At 40.0% G+C, this 21,989-nt stretch overlaps 1 protein-coding gene across 2 annotated transcripts; it reads right to left on the reverse strand.

Annotated features, from left to right (window-relative positions):
* Nucleotides 1-1,252: 1,252 nt before the first annotated feature.
* On the reverse strand, nt 1,253-19,983 carry LOC118556126 (zinc finger protein 513-like). 2 transcript variants are annotated; one of them, XM_036147476.1, is made up of 5 exons: nt 19,775-19,983; nt 15,457-15,566; nt 12,357-12,488; nt 4,705-5,502; nt 1,253-3,075 (listed from the first exon to the last, which is right to left on the reverse strand). In XM_036147476.1, the coding sequence occupies exons 2-5, from the start codon at nt 15,494-15,496 to the stop codon at nt 2,114-2,116; spliced, it is 1,932 nt and encodes a 643-aa protein (XP_036003369.1). In that variant the 5' UTR covers nt 15,497-15,566; nt 19,775-19,983; the 3' UTR covers nt 1,253-2,113. The 2 variants fall into 2 exon arrangements, with proteins under 2 accessions (XP_036003369.1, XP_036003370.1); XM_036147477.1 differs by lacking the exons at nt 12,357-12,488; nt 15,457-15,566.
* Nucleotides 19,984-21,989: the final 2,006 nt, after the last annotated feature.

Here is a 21,989-nt window from a genome sequence, read left to right on the forward strand (position 1 = left end):
ATCACAGCCACATTAGAGAAATGATAAGAAAAAAAAACAAACCATCACTGGTTCACATGCTGACTATTAGTTTAATCTCTTTTCAAGTTCAAAGGAAAGTTCACAGTAAGTGGTAAACTAAATTAAAGCAGAGGTCAGCAGGATCCCTTTGCACGCCGTTTCTCAAACACATTTATGATGAACTTTAAAAAATGACTGATATGTAATATTTATTGCAAATAACACTCACCTCTGGGCTGCATGTCAAGCATTTGAATCGATGCTCAACCTGCCCATGTTCTGTGCTTTTCCCTTTAGGTTTTATAGGCAGGTTGTTTCCCCTTCTCTGTAGCTTTTTAACTTTATTTTGATCTCCTTTTAATAAAACACTCAATATGTTACAGTTAATGACCTTTCCAACTAAGTGACGTCGGAAATATCTCCTCTTTTAGCCAAAAACCACAATGGACTTGTTCCCAAGGCTGTTCTAGTTTGTTCACATCATAGATAACCTTCCTTAGACGCGTTCTTTGATGGATTTCAGTGTAGTGGTAGGCGCCCGACACGCATGACGAACTATTTTACAAGGAAGTTATTTGATAAAAGAAGAGCAGATCAGTCGGGATCAACAGATTTCTAGCCTAGCTGTAATTTCATTGGCTGTTTTGCATGTGCGCCTTCTGTGTTTCTTGGATCTGTGTTTGTTCACCCTTTGAGGCCCGCAAACGGCTCAGTGCGTCCCGGCACGCTGCAGCTGAGCACAGAAAACAAAAGCAGGAGAATATTACAGCAGAAAGCGGCGTGCGAACAGTTTGTGGCAGAAATGCGAGGAGCAGGCCGAGTGCTGCGTGAATCAATGCTGATCAATTCCATGAAGCATCTTTAAACTGTTTAAGTCTTTAATTTATTGCTCTTGTTTCAACTTGGCACTTTCTGATCAGCAGCAACAAAAAAATCAACATGAACCGACACTGAGCAATATTTAGGTACACAAGAAAACGACCTGTTACAATCATCTAAATGAATGTACTTTTTTTTCTTTTAGCCTGAAATCTGAAATGTTTGCCAGAAATAAAAGAAAGAAAGAAAAAAAAAAAACAGCAAGATGATATGAATTTAGTCGAGACCTAATCTACTTAAACTCTCTAAAGAAGAGAATGAAGCTCAACAGATGTCAACGTTATTGAGCTTCAACCGGGGTGACACAACAGCCCCGTGCATGCTTAACATGCATTTATAATGCTACAATAACTTAATAAACCTCTTTTATCAGTTTTTTTTTTTTTTTACTTTTACAGATACGGTTTGGGGTAGTTTGGCAAAAACAGAAAAATGCAAAGTAAAAAAAAATTAACTTTTTTTCCCCCCAGTGAGGGCAGCATCGTTTGAATTACTGGCACGGTCATGAAGACAAACACAATTTCTGTACCATTGAATAGCACTTTGATAGCATTACATACATTAATCTGAAGGCATACCACTAACAGAGCTTGAACTCTAGTTAAAAAAGAAACAAAAACAAAAAGAGAAGCACAAAACGATCCTCTCCAGAATCCCAACGGCTTAAAGCTGCACTGCGCGGTCCTGGACAGGAACAAAATCGACACGTTTCAAATACAAATTTCATTTAGAAGCAAACAGATGGTTGCAAAAAAAAAAAAAAGTCGGTCAGTAATTTAAAAAGAGATTTCACACCACTTTTGATTGCATTTAAGTTTGTTAAGAACATAAATAATCGAATTTGTGCATTAAAATCGTATAAAGACAGCAGAGGGAAACGTGGGCACCAGTTCCACGATGATGGCGGTATCCGTCCAGTGAAAACATGCATGTAGCGTCGGAGTGAAGGAGCAGAAGCTTGGGGGGGGACTTCAACAGAATTCCCTTTTTTTAATCTTGGCGTAAACAACAAAAAAAACTGTAAAAAATAAACTCTCGCCCAACCAAAAAGGCATGGAAATATTCCAAACATGAATTCTTAACTCAGCGAGATTCTACTTGTTGAACAATTAGCAGCCGTAGAAGAGATCTGGTGTAACACTGAGAGACACACATTAAAAAAAAAGGCTTGGTGGAGACAATCAGAAACATGTTGCTGGTAGCTTAGTTTTGCTGTGTTAGCATTTATACAAGCTTAAGTTTGCAGCTTGAGCGTGCAGCCAGAGCCGCCCTCCCTCGCCATGAACTGCATGTCGGCCCCAGCTTCCTTTCTGAGCGCCTGCATGCCGCCTCCCATCGCCTTCCTGTCGTCCTCGCCGTCGGTGCCGATCATGGGCACCTTCACCCAGCCGTCCGTGGCCACGCCGTGCTTCTTCTGGTGTCTCTTGTAGTTGTCCCAGTGGCCGGTGGTGTAGCCGCACTCCTGACACTTGTACGGCTTCTCGCCGGTGTGCCGCAGCATGTGCCGCTTCAGGTTCATGCTCTGGTTGCAGCTGTAGCTGCACATGGGGCACTGGAAGGGCTTGGCGCCCGAGTGCACGCGCTGGTGCCGCTTGAGGTTGGCCAGGTTCCCGCACGCGTAGTCGCACAGGTGGCACTTGTAGGGCTTCTCGCCCGTGTGCACCCGGTGGTGGCGCTTGAGGTTGTCGAAGTGCGCCGAGGCGTAGTCGCACTGGGGGCACTTGTACGGCTTCTCGCCGCTGTGAGTCTTCATGTGCCGGGCCAGGTGGTTGGGGTAATGGGTGAGGAAGGGGCAGGCGGCGCAGGTGTACACCTTGTCGCTGCGCTCGCCGGGGCTGTTCGGGGAGGACGACGACTCTTTAGTCAGCATCTCCAGGGTGCACTTGGCACAGATCTGGGCGGAGGAGCCGTCCTCGTCCTCCAGGACGATCCCGCATAACCGGCAGGTGAAAGGGAAAAGCGAAGATGGGAGCGCGGCGCCTTCTGCCGCGACCCCTCGGGAAGTCCTGCTGCTGCTGCCGCTCCTGCTGCTGCCGCCTGCCATCTCCAGCAGGGGTGGATGTTGGTGGCCAGGAGCCGGATTGGAGGCAGGTATGGGGGGCGGCGACGCGCCCTTCAAGTTGTCAAAGACCGCAAGGTAGTCGCTGTTCTGGGCCCCCAGACTCAGGTTAGACGTTGGCCTTGCGACCTCAGAGACTTTTAAAAAAGACATTACAGAGCGGGTTTAGTCATCAGGTCACATGAAACCGAGTCCACCATTTCAAAACCTTTATGGAGACAATTTAAAGTGCCCCAAAAAGTCTTCATATCTCATATAACAGTTTATCGTTTTGTCATGTTTACGACCTAATGTGGATAAAGTTGACTTGGAGTCAGATAGACAAACACAAAGTAGCTCAAAACACTGAAGAAAAAAAGCGGTTTGGTGTTTTTACAGGTAAAAATCTGGCCAATGAGAAGCGGCCTTGTTGAGGTGCATGTCGCATGCCTCCAGTGGAGATCTGAGAGTAAATATTTCATCTAGGAATGAAGAAATTATTTTCTTTCAAAGATTCCTCTGTGACTTAATATTTTAGTCCAAAATTTGACAAATTGTAATCATAAAAAACTGCCATTAGTGAAATAAAATGTGTTGTCTAAACTAACACTGGGTCAAAACGACTGCATCACTGGCAGAGCTAGGACGCAACGAATCGGGAGAGACTAGGCCAGCAGAGCGTCGATCAAATACCACTGGAGGTGGTGCAGAGACTCACAGCTCAGGACAACTATTACTTGTTTTACCAACATGAACTTCGCCTCACAGCTGTACTGGGAAACAAGGCGGCGGCTGCATCATGCTGTGGGAACGCTTTGTGCCAGGAAGTACAGAGTCGATGGGAAGATGGACGGAGCTAAATACTGGGCAACCCTGGAAGGAAAGCAGTAGCTCGGGCCAAAACAGCCGCAACTCCAGCCTGAACTCCAACCAGATGGTTTCAGTCAAAGAATTGGCAGCGATTTCAGCTTGTGGAGAAGGAAAGCTTTATAAGAGACATCTCCCCAGAATCAGACGTGCTCACATTAATCTATTATCAGTTGTGCAACAACTTGCATATTTCCTTCCAACAGACCCGCAGCTGTAAGAGCAGCAGAAGGTGGATGAAGAGAAATGTTTAATTGTAAAAAGCAAAAAAATAAAAATAAAACAACAGCAACCCAAAACTATCTATTCCTTAGGGCTGATCGATAATTCAATAACGACGTATATCGATCGATAGACGTGTGGTTCAATGGGGGAAAAAAAGGGGTCAATAAAAAGTTCAATAGAAGAACAGTTTTCCTTCCTTCTGCGTTCCAGCCTATCACGTAGGTTAATATCACAGTCATTACATCCTCCCAGCCAATCACAAACGGAGACCCAGGTAAGCTCCTTCAGTAAGCTTCAAAGAGTTCAGAAAGCATCTAATGTTTTCTTCTTCTTTTTTTTATTTTTTTAAAGTTTTTCTTACAGTTTTGGTAAAAATTTGGGTTGTGTTTGAATTCAGTGTTCTTTATTTGAACATAGGTCTTTAAGCAACATCATGAAATGGCCACAATATATATTTTTTATTTTTTGACAATTATCGATATTGATAAATCAGATTTTTATTTTATCGATATTATTTTTTTCTATATCGTCCAGCCCTACTATTCCTCCAATTTTGCTTTAAGATTTACTTTGTTTTTGTCTATGGCATAAAATACACTACTGTACGGTAGTCATGAGACAACACGCTAAAATCTGGAGGGGTGTGAACACTTTTGGAAGGCGTGGCGGGGGTTAAAGCCCCAGGGGAGCCTCACCTGAAGCAGCAGTCCCCTCCTCCTCAGCTCTCTGCTCGCTCACAGGCCTCTTCAGGCTGTTCTGGCCACAGGCGGGCTGCGGCGGGGCGTCCCGTCCCACCCCCGCGGAGGGCGCCTGGGCCGCGTTAGGCACGTGCATGCGCTGGTGCCTCTTGAGGTTTCCGAGGGAACTGCAGGCGAAAGAGCACGTGTCACACTTGTAGGGTTTCTCCCCGGTGTGGATGCGCAGGTGTCTCTGCAGGTTCACCAGCTGGGCCGAGGCGTAAGTGCACAGGGGGCAGTTGAAGGGCTTCTCCCCATTGTGGGTCTTCATGTGGCGCTTCACGTGGTTGGCGTAGCGCGAGGAGAAGCCACAGAGGTGACACGAGTGCTGCTTGAGCAGTTTGTCCTCGGCGGACAGCTCGTCCTTGTCCTCCACCCCGTCTCCCAACCCCTCGCCGTCGGGCTGGGACTCGCCGCGGCTCTGTAAGCCGGAGCGAACGCCACTGCTGCCGCCAAAGGGAGAGCAGAAGTCTGTACTTTTTGCCTCCCTGGAGGCTTTGCAACACCTAAGGCAGTACGGGCCGACCAGGTCCATGCCGGGTCCAAGAGGTTCGTCGCGGAGCTGTCCGCAGCCCCGGCAGGACAGGTAGGGGGGGAAGCTCTGCTCGGACTGCGTCCCTCTGCTCTCGCTCTGCCTCTGGTGGTCGCCGGTGCTGCGCGAGTTGTCCGCTTCGCTTTCCATGCTGAGCTGGCTGTAGGAAGAACTCTCCTCATCACCCAGAGGACACACAGAGAAACCAATCTCAGCAGCTACCTCTGGAAAAGACAGACGAACACAAAGGTTTCATTCTAAAAGCTACACAGAGTGTAAATTAATCGGACGTTGACGTGACGCATGGCTGTAATAAACAGGTACCGTAGTTTCCGGACTATAAGTCGCAGTTTTTTTCATAGTTTGGCCGAGGGTGCGACTTATACTCTGGAGCGACTTATGTGTGAAATTATTACACATTTTTGCCGGTATATCATTACACCTGTTATTTTCACACCAAACCACAAGAGGGCGCTCTAGGCCTGTGTTGAATTAGACGTAAGCGACGTAGAAGCAGAAGTGCCGCATCTTCTACCTCCGGAGTGAACGGAGTTATTTGAAAGATTTCACTGGATTTTAGTTATTTGGAGTGACACGGGCGCTTTGGTTAACTTCTTCGCATGTTATTTATGCTATAGTTATCTGAATAGCTTTTAATATGTTATGTTAACATACCAGGCACGTTCTCAGTTGTGTCATGTAGCGTAAGCTAACCGTACAATTATTCAGCCTGTTGTTGCCTCCGTTCTATTTTTATTTAAAATTGCCTTTCAAGATGACATGTCTGTTCTTGATGTTGTATAATATCAAATAAATTTCCCCCAAAAATGCGACTTATATATGTTTTTCCTTCTTTATTATGCATTTTATGGCTGGTGCGACTTGTACTCCGGAGCGATTTATAGACCGGAAAACACGGTAATAGAGGTGGCAAGCTAGCATGGAGCACACGTGTGTGAAAAATGGAGATGTTTTCAGGAATGTGTTGCGATCAGGCGAGTTGTAATTGTTCTTTCGTGTCAACTGGTATCGGCGATGTTACTTTGCATTTCTATGCGCGTTTTGGGAACATCCAGGATGACGCCGACAGCAGAAACAGCTGATCTGTCACGTGAGGTAAACGTTCGCTACATCAGCACTTATTTGACAAATGTGTTTCAATCGCTCGTTTCGCGCATGGGCTCTTTTTCGGAAAATCCTGAATACACCTCAAGAGAAGGTAACAACTTTTCCGTGAAATTGAAGTTATATAGAATTTTGCTGTTCCCATCAACCTTTTTTTTTTTTTTTTACAGGAGCAATCAGAGAATTTTCACCACCAGGTGGGGCTGTTGAGCAGCGTCTGTAGACCAAAACAAGACAGTGTGCAACAAGCCATGGCTCGCTCTACCTAGTCCATCTAAAAAGATACCTTTAGTTCTTCACAAAACTATTTTTTAGTTCTTTCTATCCAAAATAATAAATTACTGCTTATGGCTCCTTTAATGCAATCCTTCAAAATGCACATAAAATGCTGATGGAAACAGCTATAGCTAAACATTCACTTTAGTTCAGTTCAAACAATGGTTGCTTCTTCTGCTCTTTGTTCTGGCTCAGTCATCAACTCTTCAAAGTACTCCCTCCATCTTCCTGTCACAGCTGTTACAGCTGTCATTACATGTCCATCTCCATTGTTAAATCACTCTAACCCGCTGAACATCCTTCCCGTCTGTGTCTGTCTGTCTTGCCAACCTGTATACATTTTTCTTTCCCTGTACAACCTGTTATTCAAGTCTCTGTGTGCCCTTTGATTAGCATTAACTACCTCTACCTTCACTTCCTGTACTCTGGCAACTCTCTTCACTCCTTAGAGTCCCACTTCTTCTTAGCCGATCTCTATCTATGATCACACTCCTGTACTTCCTCATTCCACCGCCAACTCCCTATACAGCATTAGTTGTCCAGTCATATGGAAGCAGCTCTTGGCCACCCAGAGCTTGTCTCAACTCCTCCCTGAAAGCCACGCAACTTGCTTCCTTTTTCAGCTTACCCACTTTGTCCTCTGCTCTGGCTCTTTATTTTCCATCTTTGTCCTCTTCATCTTCCACACCATCACCACCTTGCAGTCCAGTTCCTTCAGGTTGCATCGTCTACACAAGATGTAATCCACCTTTGTGCTCCTACCTCCGCCTTTGTACACGTCCTTGCCTCTTCTGGAAGAAACTATCCACTTCAGCCATTTCCATCTTTTTTTGTAAAGTCTACCACCATCTGCCCGTCTGCATTCCTGTTCTGGACGCCAAACCTGTCTATCACTTCCTCACCTCTGTTCCCAGCTCCAATGTGTCCATTGAAAGGACAGCTTAGTTCACACATACACAATTTCACATTAATCCTCCATACTGCTTGAAGGAGAGAACACACTCACACAAAAAAAAAAACTACAACACACAATTCAAATCTACCTTTGAGCAAACCTGGAGTGATACCTAAAAAACAGCCCATCAAGATGAGCAAACAAGCTGAAGATTACAGCAAAAGCCACCCGCATACAGAAGCTGTAACTTTCGGGTAGACAAAAGCCTCGCTTCACAACAAAATCTTTTCAGTGAATAAAAATGATACTCACGGTGTAACCGAGCAGGTCAAGTATATTTATAGATAACGTTTTTTTTTTTTTAAGATGGCAGAATAAAAAGGAACAAGGCTTCGACGTGCCGAGCTCTGAAAGCCCGACTGAAAGCAGGACTGAGGCCACCTTCCTTCCAGATGCTGGAGCACAGAGTGAGGAAGGAGGGATCTGGAGCTGCCCTTTTATGCCGGCCCATGGAAACCCCTGACGGGTGATTACAGGCCTAATGATGATGATGATGATGATGATGACTGTAATGGTGAGGCTGCTGCTTCTGCCGATGATAATGATGATGATGATGATAATGATGATGAGTGCAGAAGAAGATGATGATGATGATGATGATGATGGTAGGGAAACGATAATGGGGGGGAGAGTAGTGGGAGCGGAGGCAGCACATGATGATGAATAAATGCCTTCTTATGATGATGTCCTTGATGGTAATGGTCCTATTTTTATGACCCTTTGACAATGTTCGTGTCTTTTCTCCCTCTTTCGCTTTTTTCATTTTCAGTTCACTCACTCTGACAAACACCCATGCTGCGAAACGTGAGCTGCCTGTAGTGCACCAGCGCCAAAAACTATAGCAACGTAGGTTAAAAAAAAAAAAAGAGCAGTGGCACTAACAAATGAATGAAAACACTGCAGCGGTGTACTTTCTAGATGAGGCGATAAAAACTCCTGGGTTCATGAGAACTATGAATCACCATCATTTTGTAGTCACACATGACTAATAAAAATTGCCATTTTTTTGGTTTCACAAAAAGGATTTCACAGATCACAAGCTTTACTCTAAAAAATAGCTGTTCTGTGTAGAATAAATAATATGAAGAATGTTCATATTAAGCATTTTGAAGCATTTTGAATATGAAACCACAGATCAAATGTGATCCAAATTTAGGGAGGCTAACATGGACCTAAAAGTTTATAACTATGTTTCATTTTATTTATAGTGAGATGGATAAAAAAATAAATCATAAAATGTATAACTACCACAAATCTTCAAACAAGCTACCAAAGAATGCCAGAAACATTAGGAAGTGCAATTGGACCGCATAAAAGCAGACAATTGTTTTCCATCGTAATTTCAAATATATAAATATTCAGTAACGTTCTAAATGAGCAAACTATTGAAAACATAGTTCACAGCACAACAGTCATGTTTTTGGACTGTGGGGGGAATCAGGAGTACCCAAAGAGAACCCATGCACGCACAGGGAGAACATGCAAACTCAATGCAGGATTCAAACCAAGGACTTTCCTGCTGAAAGGCAACAGTGCTAATAACTACTGTGTACTGTACAGACCAAAAGTGAAATTGTTTTAAGTAACCTGTTTAAAAGTCGTCCAGTAATAGGGATGCAAACCAACAATTGACCTACGATTAAATGTCGGTAGGGGGGCAAGTTATGGATTAATGGGTTAATCTAAAGTTGATTTATCTTATCGATAGACTATTCATAAGAAGCCATTTTCTTAAAAACTTGAGTTTTCTCTTGTATCAAGAGGGTGTTTCCTTAACAGGAAAGGGTTAATTTTTCATTATAATATGCTGAATTTAAAACGAGGCACATCATTATGTTTTAAAAATGTATTGTGCCACCTGTATGAAATACTGAACAAATAAACAAAAATTGTGGTTTTATTCACATTATTAAACTTACACATATTTATAAAATATAACAAAACAGGACTCTTTTGGGTTACTCAATAGAAACAAATAAGTTGAAGAGAATAAAATATAAGAAACATTTTAAATCATTGGCAAGCTCCTGATGTTACCGCCTGAATAGTGCTCATTCAGCTGTGCTGCATGGCAGAGCAGCATCATCTTCTCAACCAAAACTTACTCATGTGGTCGGAAGGAGTGGATGCAATGACAGAAAAGCGGAGGGCATTATGCAAAACATTTGTAACATGATAGAAAAAGACTTGATGCCAAAAGCACAGCTCATGGTGAGGGCTTTTGTGAGCATTATAGGAGTTTCACATATGTTATTCTATTAATCATATTTGTTTCTATTCAGTAATCCAATAGGTTCCTGTTTTGTTACTTTATAAATATGTCCAACTTTAATATTTTTTTTTTGTTTATTCATTTAGTATTTAAAACAGGTGGCACAATAGATTGTTAAAATATAAATTTAAATTCAGCATTTTTGTAAAGGAAAATGAGGCTTTCATGTTATGGAAACACCCTCTTTTCAGTATCATTATTTTGGGTTTAAAACTATGAATAGGTGGCTTTGAATCAGTTGCCAAGTTTAGCAACATTAACTCGCCATAGTCTAGTCAGTGCTTTCTGTCAAACGCTAACTGCAACAAAAAGATTTTTTCTAAAGCATCTTTCCTTTAAACATGAGATTTGATTCAACATGTTTTAATGTTGCAAGACGGGTTTCTGTTACAACTAGAGATGCATGATGTATCTGCGTTAATATTGGTATCGGGCAATGTTAGTCATTTTTAAACATAACGGTCCGATAGGTAAAATTGGGTTGATATTAACAACCCATGTTTATTTATATCTAGTTGCTCTTTGTGCCTGGGTTATAAGGGGGGATGGGTGGGGGTCGGTCACTCGGTTTTTGTTTGGTCATGTAAATATCGCTTATCGGACATAACAGAAATATTAATATCGGTCCAAATTTTCACCTGCGTTATCATAATGACCCTATAAAAAGGTTAAAAAAATATTAATCTGATCATTCTTAAGGCATTATTTCACCTCGTTGCCATCAAAAGATGGGCCGATTCTTGCTAAACCAAGGTCTCTGCAAGTGCTGGAGGTGATGGGGTCCTTGTTTTCTAAAATAGTCATACATTTTATTACTGGCACAGCGCTGGCGTATGTGCCCATTAAGTTGTTTCTGCAAAACAATTTTGCCTCTACTGCAGCTTTCATGTGAACTACACATGCTGAAAACCTAACCTCCACACACGAAAGGGAATGGCTGTACAAGTGACCTTTTATGATTTTTTTGTTCTGAGGATTACAAACCAGATTTAATGTTTGCAGCTAAAAAGCATTTAAAACGGTTTGTCTTTTGTGCACAATTAGGAAGTGAAATGTTAGGAAGCTGAAGTTATAGTAGTAAAAACAAAACAATTAGGGTAATTTTGTTTTCAGGAAAAAAATCTGGTACGACGTAAATTGTTGTTTTGTATAATTATTATGTACGGTAGGCCTTGTATTAAAAGAAACTAAATGTATCATCATAAAGGTGTCTGGCTGGCGCTTAATACCATCATTTTCAATTGAATTCAGTTTTTTATAGCGGCAATTTACAACACATGTCATCTCAAGCCACTTTACCAAGAAGTCATTAAAATATTCATTTTGACAAAGGGAAGCAGAGGTTAGTATGGTGCTAATTTAGTTAACAGATGTAACAGAAGGGAGCCACTATGAATAGTTTGGGGTTCAAATATGTTTTCAATGGGATATATCCACAGACTAAACAGTTCTCAGTCCTCTCAGTTTATTTTAAAATACACAAAATCACAATACTATGAAATTATGGCTGCCTTTTCTAAAGAGCAGAGATGAGGAAGGAAGGAGGGGGGGGGGGGGGGGGAAATAAGGAAGGAAGGGAGATGGAAGAACGAAGACAAGTAAATGTTGGGGTGGAAAAAGGACATAAAGGAAGGGTGGACACAAAGAAGGAAGGACATGTAGACAATTTGGAAGTAAAATAAAGCCTAGAAACTTTTAATTTCTTATTTTAAACTTATCCACACTTGAATCTTACTGCATAGGATCAACCTCCCTACCTTTCTAGACTGCGTAGAAATGCTGGTACTGATAGGTAAACGTAAAGAAACTGATGTCAAGATGCACAGCTTTACATACATCAAACCAGACTGGAAATTTGGGTGTTTTTGTGCTCTTTGCTAATGCAAAACTCGCTTTCTTATAGGGCTGGGCGATATGGCTTGAAAATAAAAATGTTATTATACAAATCTGATTAATTGATTTTTTCCCCTCTTTGTTTCACAAAATGAAAATTAAAGACAATGAAAAACTTGCTTTTTTTTTTTAAGCATTTGTCTGGGAGTTGACCTGAATTCAAAGTGCAACTATATTCAAGCTGTACAATGTGGTTGTAAGACAAGATGGCAGGCACTGTCATTGTAAACAATTAAACTATAACTAAATGTTTGCTGCTAGTGGTATTACACAATTATCTAAGAACAGGCTTCACTTCACTTGTGTAACTTCCAACTAACTTAAAAAATAAGTAAATGAGTAAATTAAAGAGCCTCATATTATGGTAAATAACAGTTTGCTCTTTACAATATTTTTTGACAATTTATCGTATGGCATTCTCTTCACGGAAGCCCAACGAGTGCACTTGCAAATTAAAATCCAGATTTTCCAAAAATGGTATCTTAACAAATTTTAAATTCAAATCAATTGATTCAATTGACTTATCGCTCAGCCAAAATAAAATAAAACCCACAAACCTGAAAACTTTTCCAGGCCTAGAATTTGGTCATGATCCGCAACACCAAACACAAGGTCTTGTCCGAGAAGAAAGTCTGTGTCTAAGGGAAGGGTTCCAGGAGCTTCAACGGCTACACCATCTTCAGAATCCACTGTGGTTAGAAGCAAACATTCAAACATTTAATAATTAAAAATGTCTAAAACACTCCACATAAAGCCTTCGTCATTGTTTTTCCCCAAAGATGGTAAGGAAACACAGATTTTTTTTTATTTTCCTAAACAAAGAACTTTATTTTATTTAGCTCTTTTATTACAATTATACCAGCAGATACCTAAAATGATATTTTAAACTGAAAAGACTACAAGAGGCTGTGTATAGTCTTTTATCATCACTTTTATCGTTATTACAACCTTACCACTATATATTGTGATAAAATTTTAAAGTCCATATCACCCACCCCTAGTTGGTTCCAGTATTATTAGCACCTCTGGTACTGTAAGCGACAAGAATTTAAAACATTTTCTCAGGCGTTTTTAGGTTAAATCTACTTAAGTCAGGAAATAGCTACAGCAAGAGAAAAAGTATTTTTACTAATACAAATTTAAATATTTGTACCCAGCTGGACGTTACTAGGACTTGGTCAGATTAGGCTAAAGCTTGGGACACACTACACCACTTTTGTGGTCTTCAAAGACAAGTCACAGAAGTTTACACAAAGGCTGGTTTCAGCAGATTTTTGTTTTGCGACTGAAAGGCTTTAATGCACCAGGACTGGTCTAAACCATTTACATCTAAAAAATGTGAATATTGTAAAAATATGTTTTTGTCCCACAGTGAAGTATTTCAAGCTGTTTTTTCTTTGCAAATTTGATTTATTATGGCTTACAGATAATAAAAAAAAAAATCAATCGTCTCAGAAAATGTTGTGAAAAAGTTAAATATTAGAAACTCGTGATCTTACACCTCATTAGCTCCAAAACATCCACAAAGATTCGCCGAGCCTCTGAATTGTCCTTCATTCTAGGTAAGTAGGAGACACAACAGCCATGTTTCCATCAACTCTTTATTTTGAGGTATTGCATTAGAAAAGGTTGATGGAAAATTTTGCAAAAAAAAAAAAGTTTTCACGTTTGCTTTAGGTGGTCTTTGGCTTTTCCAAAAAAGAATTAATGCGCAAAACGGGAGATGCAAACATTTGCCGAATAAGTTTGGGAACGTTTACCTCACTTGACTGATCAGCTGTTTCTGCTGTCGGCCTCTTCCTCGATACTCCCATAACGTGCACAGAACTGCATTTCTTTCTCTACATCTCCGGACAGCATGTAACATCGGCAATTCTAGTTAACATGACAGAACAACTAAAACTTGACAACACATTACTGAAAACCTCTCCCCATTTTTCTCAGATGTGTGCTCCATGCTAATTTACAACCTCTACTTCCTGTTTATTACAGCCATGTGTAGCGTCAACGTCTAACAAAAGAAGCCGGGTTGATTTGCTCCCAAAAATTAGATGGAAGCACGCCTAATTCACATTTTAAAAGTCTGCTCAAAATTCGCATGACAACTGGATGGAAACACGGCTAATTATGAGGAAGACTGCGGACTGAACAGATGGCCACAGGACAGTCGACATCCTCTACAAGGAGGATGAGCCAAAAAAAGGTCATTGACGCTGGTTATTCAGAGAGCTGGATCAAAGAGCTCTCAAGAGAAAACGGAGAGGAAGGAAAAACTGTGGTAGAAAATGTGCATCAGCAACAGCCCTGAGATGCCTTGAGATGATTGTCAAGCGAAATAGATTCAAAAATTAAGGCACCTTCACAAGGAGAGAACTGAGGCCGGAGTCAGCACATCAAGAGGTTCTGGGCACAGACAAATCTTACACGAGCTACAGGTGCCTTACCTGGGCAAAGGACAAAAAGTATTCAAATGTTGCTCATTGGTCCAATGTTCTTTCTTTCAGATGAAGGAAAAGTTTACATTTCATTTCCTAGTAAAGGTCCCAGAGTCTACAGGAAGAGTGGAGGAAGAGGGTCCACATTGCTTAAAGGCCATTATGAAGTTTCCACAGTTAGTGATGGTATGGTCCACTGTGTTTTCTGAGGTCCAGTCAACGCAGCCGTCTACCAGGAAATCTTAGACCACTTCATGCCTCCTTCTGTTGACAAGCTTTATGGAGATGCCAATTTCATTTTCCATCAGGGCTTGGTACCGGCCCACACTGCAAAAGGCACCAAAAGCTGGTTTGATGGCCATGGTGTTATTGCCCTTGATTGGCCAGTTACCTGAACCCCATAGACAATCTGTGCAGTATTGTCACGAGGAATATGAGCGAACCAGACCTAACAATCCAGATGCTTTCAACGCAACCCGGGCTTCCAGTATACCTCAGCAGTGGCAGAGACTGAAGACATCCATGCCACGCCGCGTTGTTGCAATAATTCATGAAAAAGCAGGCCCAACTACTGGTAAGTGTTCACTGCATAGGAACGAACACACTTTTCAGTGGCCTGACATTCACATTTCAAATATCCTCTTTTTTTTTAGTGATCTTATGTAATATTCTAATTTTCTGAGACACAAAATGTTGTGTTTGCGTTATCTGTAACCCATAATCATGAAAATTACAAAAAAAAAAAAGACTTCACATATTTCACTCAATATTATGAATCTATACGAACTTTATTTTGAGTGCGACTTAAAATATTTAACTTCCTCACAACATTCACTTTTTTTAAGATGTACCTCCAAATCCAACTAAATGCATCAAACTTTGAAGGCTAAAACGGACTATTAGGTGGGGGTAAAAGAAGATATATTTCCTGAAAAACCTTTGGGTGCGTTCTAAATAAAAATCTGGTGGCCTCGGTCAGAAAATTGAGAACGGGTTTTATGCTGGATCTTTAAGAAACACAACGATCCAGAAACCTAAACAGAAATGGTTCACAGGACAAAGACAGTAAGTCCCCGGAGCTAAATCCTGCAGCTAACCTGCAGGGGGTGAGCTGAAGAAAAGAGGGCACCGGGGCGTTTCTATGTTACGCACTCAGCTCAGTTCATGCATCACCTTTGCAACAACAACAAGTCAACTTTAGGAAGATCTGTAGAAGACCTACACTTGACTGGCTGTGGATTCTGCTGTTTCTTTCTGGGCATCTTCCGGTCAGCCTCTCCCCTCTGTCCAGCGTCTTCTTCCAGACTTCCACAACCATCAGCTCATTCTCATCTGTTCGGATAAAACATTTGAAAGTATCTAATTCCCCCAATCAGCCAAGTCATCATGTGCATGCACCTATTTCAGAGGAGTTCCAGGCGCAAACCAAAATATTCCTAACACATGCTAGTTCCGCGGGACCTCCGGATGTCCGCCGTCTTTACCGGCACCCAGACGTTTGCAGCAGATCCTTTAATTGCTGAAAGGTTCTAAGACGGGCTTCCATGGGCCTGGACTGTGATATTAACTATTTAATGGCCTGGACAATGTTCTAATCGAGCTTTGTTGGTCAAACCATTCACAAACAATATTTGGATGGTGCACTGGGGTTTCACGGTGTCAGGAAAACATGTGATTTGCTGCAATAGGACTAAAAGGTTGCAATGATATGACTTAAAATAAAATAAATAAATATATCAAGCTTGTCTTTTTGTTTTAGGGTCAGAGCAAACATTACCTCAGATAACTAGAAGTCTATCCAGCAAGTGAAAAAGAAAAAATGAAATTCACTATTTCCATCTCAACAACAAGGTTCAATTGCACTGCAAAAAGGGAATTAAAAGTAAGCAATAATTTCTTCAAATGAGTGTATTTTTCCTTGAATTGAGGAGCTAAATAAGGATGGAATGAGTATTTTTACCCCTAAAATAAGATAATTAGACATCCTGCACTTGAAATAAGAGGATGGAGATGAATTGTTCCCTATTTTAAGTGCAAAAATCTTATTTCATTGGCAAATAGTCTTATTTACCTGCTCTAATCAAGGAAAAATACACTAATTTCAAGAAAATTTCACTTACTTTTAGTTCCCTTTTTTTTTAGTGTGAAGAAGCTGCTCCTGACTGATGTCGGCTGTTTGGGCATCGAATCAACTTCTTTGTGGTTATTGACTCTACTACCTCGTGGATTCTTTAACTTAGGCTTTTATTCTGCATGAAACGTGTTCCCAGATTTACTACCAGGCATGGAGAGCGCCAATGTGAGTTGCTTAAATAATTAGCGAACAATTATTGCGGTCCAGGTGGTTCTTCCTGATATGCATTATGTGTATATTAATATTGCAACAACATCAAGTTGGTGCAGCCCTAGTGTGCCCTTTTCCCCAATGAAAGAGGGCACTGCCTACAGGGAATGTTCTTTTTTTCTATTTAGTTACTATTTAGTTTAAATATGACCAACTTTCCCCACAGATCAATTTGAAAAATGTGGAGTGTATTTAGCCTCCTTTACTGACACCCTACAATGAAATCCAGTCACTTAAATAGCAAATTAAGTCCACTCTTGTGTAATTGTATCTCAGCTGTTCTGTGGAAACATCAGAGGTTTGTTAGATATATTTAGTGAACAAACAGCATCACAAAGACCAAGACATGCCAGGGAGAAAGTTGTGGAGAAGTTTAAACTTGGGTTAAATAGTAAAGCAATATCCAAAGCATTTGATATCTCACCCACAACTGTTCAATGAACAAAAGTATGGCACAACCGTAAACCTACCAAGACATGGCGGACTACCTAAACTGGCATCCAGGGAACGAGATCAGATAAAGTAGCCAAGAGGCCCAATTTCATCTCTGGAGCAAGAGAGATCGTCAGCTCAAATCAGAGAAGCTGTCTTCAATTTGTCGTTAACTTTTGTTTTTGTCGAAGCCATACAAACTACAGGTGCTGGTCACACACACACACACAGATAGAATATCATGAAACGTTGATTTTTTTTGAGTAATCCCGTTAAAAAAGCGAAACTTGTATATTCAGTCATTCAGTATTCATTAGTGTTCAGTTATAATAATTAAAATTAAAATAAATAAACACTTGAAATATATCAGTCTGTTGGTAATAAATTAATAATAAACAAGTTTCACTTTTTAAATGAAATTACTTGGGGGACAAAAAAAAAATAAAATCAACCTTTTTATGATATTGTTATTATATGACCAGCACCTGTATATCCAAAAACTAACTTACTTGTTATCACTTTTATCATAAACAAAGTATCACAAACATTTAAGTGCATAACCCTACCACCAGTACAACAACCCTAAACATACAGTTACATCTACTGTCTATAAAATATTGGTTTAGATCAAAACTTCCAAAATCTAGTTGAGAAACTTTGGCAAGGCAGCAACCGTCCAACACACAGATCTTGTGCAACTTAGCAAAAAGAAATGGCCAAAGATCAGTCCTGCGTTGGCCAGCAGATGTGCCGACGCTGGAAGAGGGGTGCAGCATAAAACATGCAGCTCTAATCCCTGAAAGGCACTTCTACAAAATACAAACTCAGGTGGGCTAAACGAAAATACATGGCACACTGTTCAGACAAAAAAAGATAAAAAAATATAATAATTAGGCAATCCTGTGTCATCTCCCTTCTGGTTAACAGTTTTGGACCACTCTGATTCAGTCTATGACATATCATGTCTTTTGAAAATTTTAATTGCAATGCGAGAAAGTTCAAGGGGTGTGAATACTTTTACGAGACCCCTTTAGTTACAGGGAGGCTTGACAAGAGCTGCGGGCAGAAGTGCTGCCTCACAGCTAGAACTATGCACCGCGGGTGGCCATTTTTGTACATTGTGTCTGCATGCACTGTGGCGTCTGCTTTTCTTTCACTGCACGTTCTGCCCACAGTCAAAAAACAAGCATTTTACTTTGATAATTCTAAACTCCCCATGGATGACTAGATAGAAGAACATGAAAGATGTAAGCATTAATTTCTTAACTCTCGTATTTCTACATTAATACCCTCGTATTAAACTGGACTGACTGCCCTTTGAGTCTATTGGTGATCTAAAACGCAGTTGTAATTCTGTTTACGGAAAGTAAACAAAGTTACTAATGTTTCTAACTATAAGAATCACGTACAGAGAACTATTACAGTTTAACACCAAACTAACTATTCAATGTATAGCAGAAACAGTAAATATAAACAGTGTGATTTTGTCTGGTTTCAGGAGCACAGAATCAGCACAATTTATGGAAAGGCTATAGCTGGGAAAATAAGGAAAAGGAAAGGATACTTAATGTCAGGGTAGTTACATTCTGTAGTTTATCTTTAAGATTTCACAACAGGGGTGCACAAAGTGTGGCTCGATGGACTGATTTTGTGCGGCCCCCAACTGCAATTCAAATAATTTGGATGATTTTTTTGTAATTATCGGTGCAGAGGGACCCTTTTTTAAAGGCAAAATTATTACAAACCTTAATAATAATTAATACCTTCTTACAATTGACAAGGTTAGGTCCAAGTATTTGTCTCTTAATAACCACACTTTCTACACCCTCTTTAATTTCATAGTAAACAGCTCATCTATCTAATGACTTTTACTCAAATGCAGACTTTGGTGCATTTGAGTAAAAGTACCAACATGTGCTTTTAATCCACTTCTAAATACAGCAAGCATTTTCAACGAAAGGGTGACCCAAAACCTGTTCTTATTGAAATCTAAGATCGGATTTTTTTTTTATTTATTGTATTTCAGAAGTTTATCAATCACCCCCCCCCCCCCCCCAAAAAAAAAAAAAAAAAAAACAACTTTATGTGCATCTTTCAATAATAATAACAAAATAGGACTAATCTGTTTCATTGATTCTGATATTTTGTGGAGCAGGCCAAAAAAAAAAAAAAAAAATCACAAGATGTCGTTCAGTAACTTTTGTGTTTTTTTCTTTTCTTTTTACATTATTGTTATGCTTTCTGGCTCTCTGGTACTTCTAACTTGAGAATTTTGGCCTACACGACGAAAAGCTTGGACACCCCTGCTTTAAAATGAAAGAAGCTGAAACATATGGATAGATATGCAAAAAAAAAAAAAAAAAAACAGGGTATAAACCACTGCAAGGCGCACTCTCATTTCCATGTGGAGCATGTGCAGAACATAAACAAAAGCCATTAGGGCGCTGGAGCAAGATGGCTAACACATTAGCACTGGAGTTGCAGTATAGCACTGAAACATCATGTTAGTCAGGCAGCGAAATTAAGCTGAATGCCTTTATTTACTGCAGCACTCATCTGCACAATGCATTAAAAACAACACGTCGGCAACCTTTCAGCAACTCTTGATCGGCAGCCCAACGAGAAGCTAGAATAAAAGGCGTCCTCCTCACGGTGCAGTAATGAGTGAGACGTACCGTCTTCAATAAACATTTTAGCAGTGGAAAAACATAGCTAGCCGAGCGGCTAATGTCAACTTCCCTGGTTAGCTATCAAGCTAACTTACCTAGATACCGTAAATATTCCAGTCGAGGGAAAAGCTTTTTGTCGGCGGTAAACTGCGCAGTGTATTTTTCCTCATGCACCCGACATCTGTATATCCGCCATTTCTTCATGGGCTGCGGTGACAAAGAAAGGCAATTAATGGTATTTTTCATAACTTAATTGATTTTCTGACTCGCCTGCAGTCCCACGGCAACAACGGATACAGCAACACTTCCGTCTTTTGCCTTTCAAAGTAAAAGTGACAGGTCAGCTTTAGTTTACTCAAGACATCAACTTTGTGGTATTTAAAATGTTGTTTAATCGCTTAGTATCTTCATTTCCCTTTGAGATTTGTTTTATTTTTATCAACACACCTTAAGCTCTCAATCTGAAATTAAAAAACGTGTTTTCTTACCTGAAAAGTAATTATCCAAATGTATCCCAAATCCACTTAAAAACATTTAGCAGCCATAACACAAAACACCAAACATCAAATTCACAGTGTCTGCCATGAGTATTCACACCACTGGAACTTTTTCACATTTTTATTATTATTTTTTTATGTTTTTTATTTTAATTCTAATCATAAATTAACACAAAATAGAGTCTAACTGTGGAATGGAAGTTGATAACTTTGACATGGGCATTGCACCATATATAAGCTTTAATCTGTAACATTTTGTTGCACCCCTGACCCTATGTTTAGGGTCATTGCTCATTGTCCTGCTAGAAGCTGAACTCCTGCCTCAGTCACAGGTTTTCTTTCAGGGTCACCCTGTATGTAATTTCATCCATCCATGACCAGCTTCTGTGTCCATGTTTAAGGGCCTCTCCACAACAAGATTCTGCTGCCACTGTGCTCCACCATATGGATGGCGTGTACAACACATATATGGTTTTCAAAATGTTCTACTGATAAAAATGTGTAGAGTGTGATTTGCATATTTATTCACCCCCATGTGTCAGTGCTTTGGAGAATCATCATTAGCTGCAGCTATGGTGTGTAGTGTTGTTTTGAAGTATATCCCAAATTTGCAAATCTGGAGAATGACATTTTTGACATTTCGTCTTTACAAACCAAGCATCAAGTTGTACAGAGGGTATCTGTAAACATCAGTTTTTCAAATCTTGTCACAAATTCTCATCTAGATTTTGGGCTGGACCTTGACCAGGTCTTTCTAACATGATTATGCTTTAATCTAAATTATTACATTTTACTTATGTAAAATAGAATAATAAGGTTTACAGCTCATGTCCTGCAGAGCAATAGGGTTTCTTCCAGGATCCCTCTGTTTTTCCCCCATCAATTTTAATCAGTTTTCCTTGTGACCCCACAAAGGATAGACGTGTTAGAAAATGGATGGATGGATTTCCTGTGCTAGCTTTCTGTTCTTTATTATATATTCACTGCATTATCAATAGTCAATTACCTCCAAAAAAAAAAAAAAAAGATTTTGACTTTGAATACCTATTTACACACACACACACACACACACACACACACACACACACACACACACACACACACACACACATATATATATATATATATATATATATATATATATATATATATATATAGAGAGAGAGAGAGAGAGAGAGAGAGAGAGAGAGAAAGATAGATAGATAGATAGATAGATAGATAGATAGATAGATAGATAGATAGATGTGTGTTTAATAACGACCAGTTAAACAAAACGTTTTTTAAACAGTATTGTTTCTAAATAACTAAATAAACCCATGTTAAAACTTTGCAGATACACGATGCTAAGCATACCGCTTTTATTTTGAAGGCCCGTTGTGCAATCCGGATGTTTTGGTTTTCCCGGCGGGAGGAATCTTGACACTTTTGTGCAGCAGAAATTCTCTTTCCGATTCTAACAAAACATTTCGGACTCTTAGCTCACCAATCCGTTTATTAATATTATTATTTTGGTCTAATTTGACTAGGGAACAGCTGATGTGATTGATACAACATATAGCATCCATTGGGTATTTACTCAGCAAAATAAAAATGTACATCATTGGCAGTATTCTGTTTAAATCTTTAAAACTAAAGCAAATTAATTAGCCTGTGTAATTTGTGCGATTTAGGTCAAAAGCCTCGAAAGGATGCCTTTAGACAAGTAAAAAAAAATACAATAAAAATATATCTATAAAGTCTGTTTCTAAATAAGTAAATAAATCCAAACTAAATCAGGTCTGCATTAAGTCGGCTTGAATTTACTTTGTTATTT

The sequence above is a fragment of the Fundulus heteroclitus genome, chromosome 15 (assembly GCF_011125445.2).
Source record: "Fundulus heteroclitus isolate FHET01 chromosome 15, MU-UCD_Fhet_4.1, whole genome shotgun sequence".
Lineage (NCBI taxonomy): Eukaryota > Metazoa > Chordata > Actinopteri > Cyprinodontiformes > Fundulidae > Fundulus > Fundulus heteroclitus.

What these genes read in the sequence shown, in the direction of transcription:
- LOC118556126 (XM_036147476.1), bottom strand. Translation starts at nt 15,496, where the DNA reads ATGCCCAGAAAGAAACAGCAGAATCCACAGCCAGTCAAGT. An exon ending in GAATCCACAGCCAGTCAAGT is followed by an intron (nt 12,489 to 15,456) that starts GTAGGTCTTCTA and finishes TTCTAACCACAG; the next exon opens with TGGATTCTGAAGATGGTGTA. An exon ending in AGGCCTGGAAAAGTTTTCAG is followed by an intron (nt 5,503 to 12,356) that starts GTTTGTGGGTTT and finishes TGTCTTTTCCAG; the next exon opens with AGGTAGCTGCTGAGATTGGT.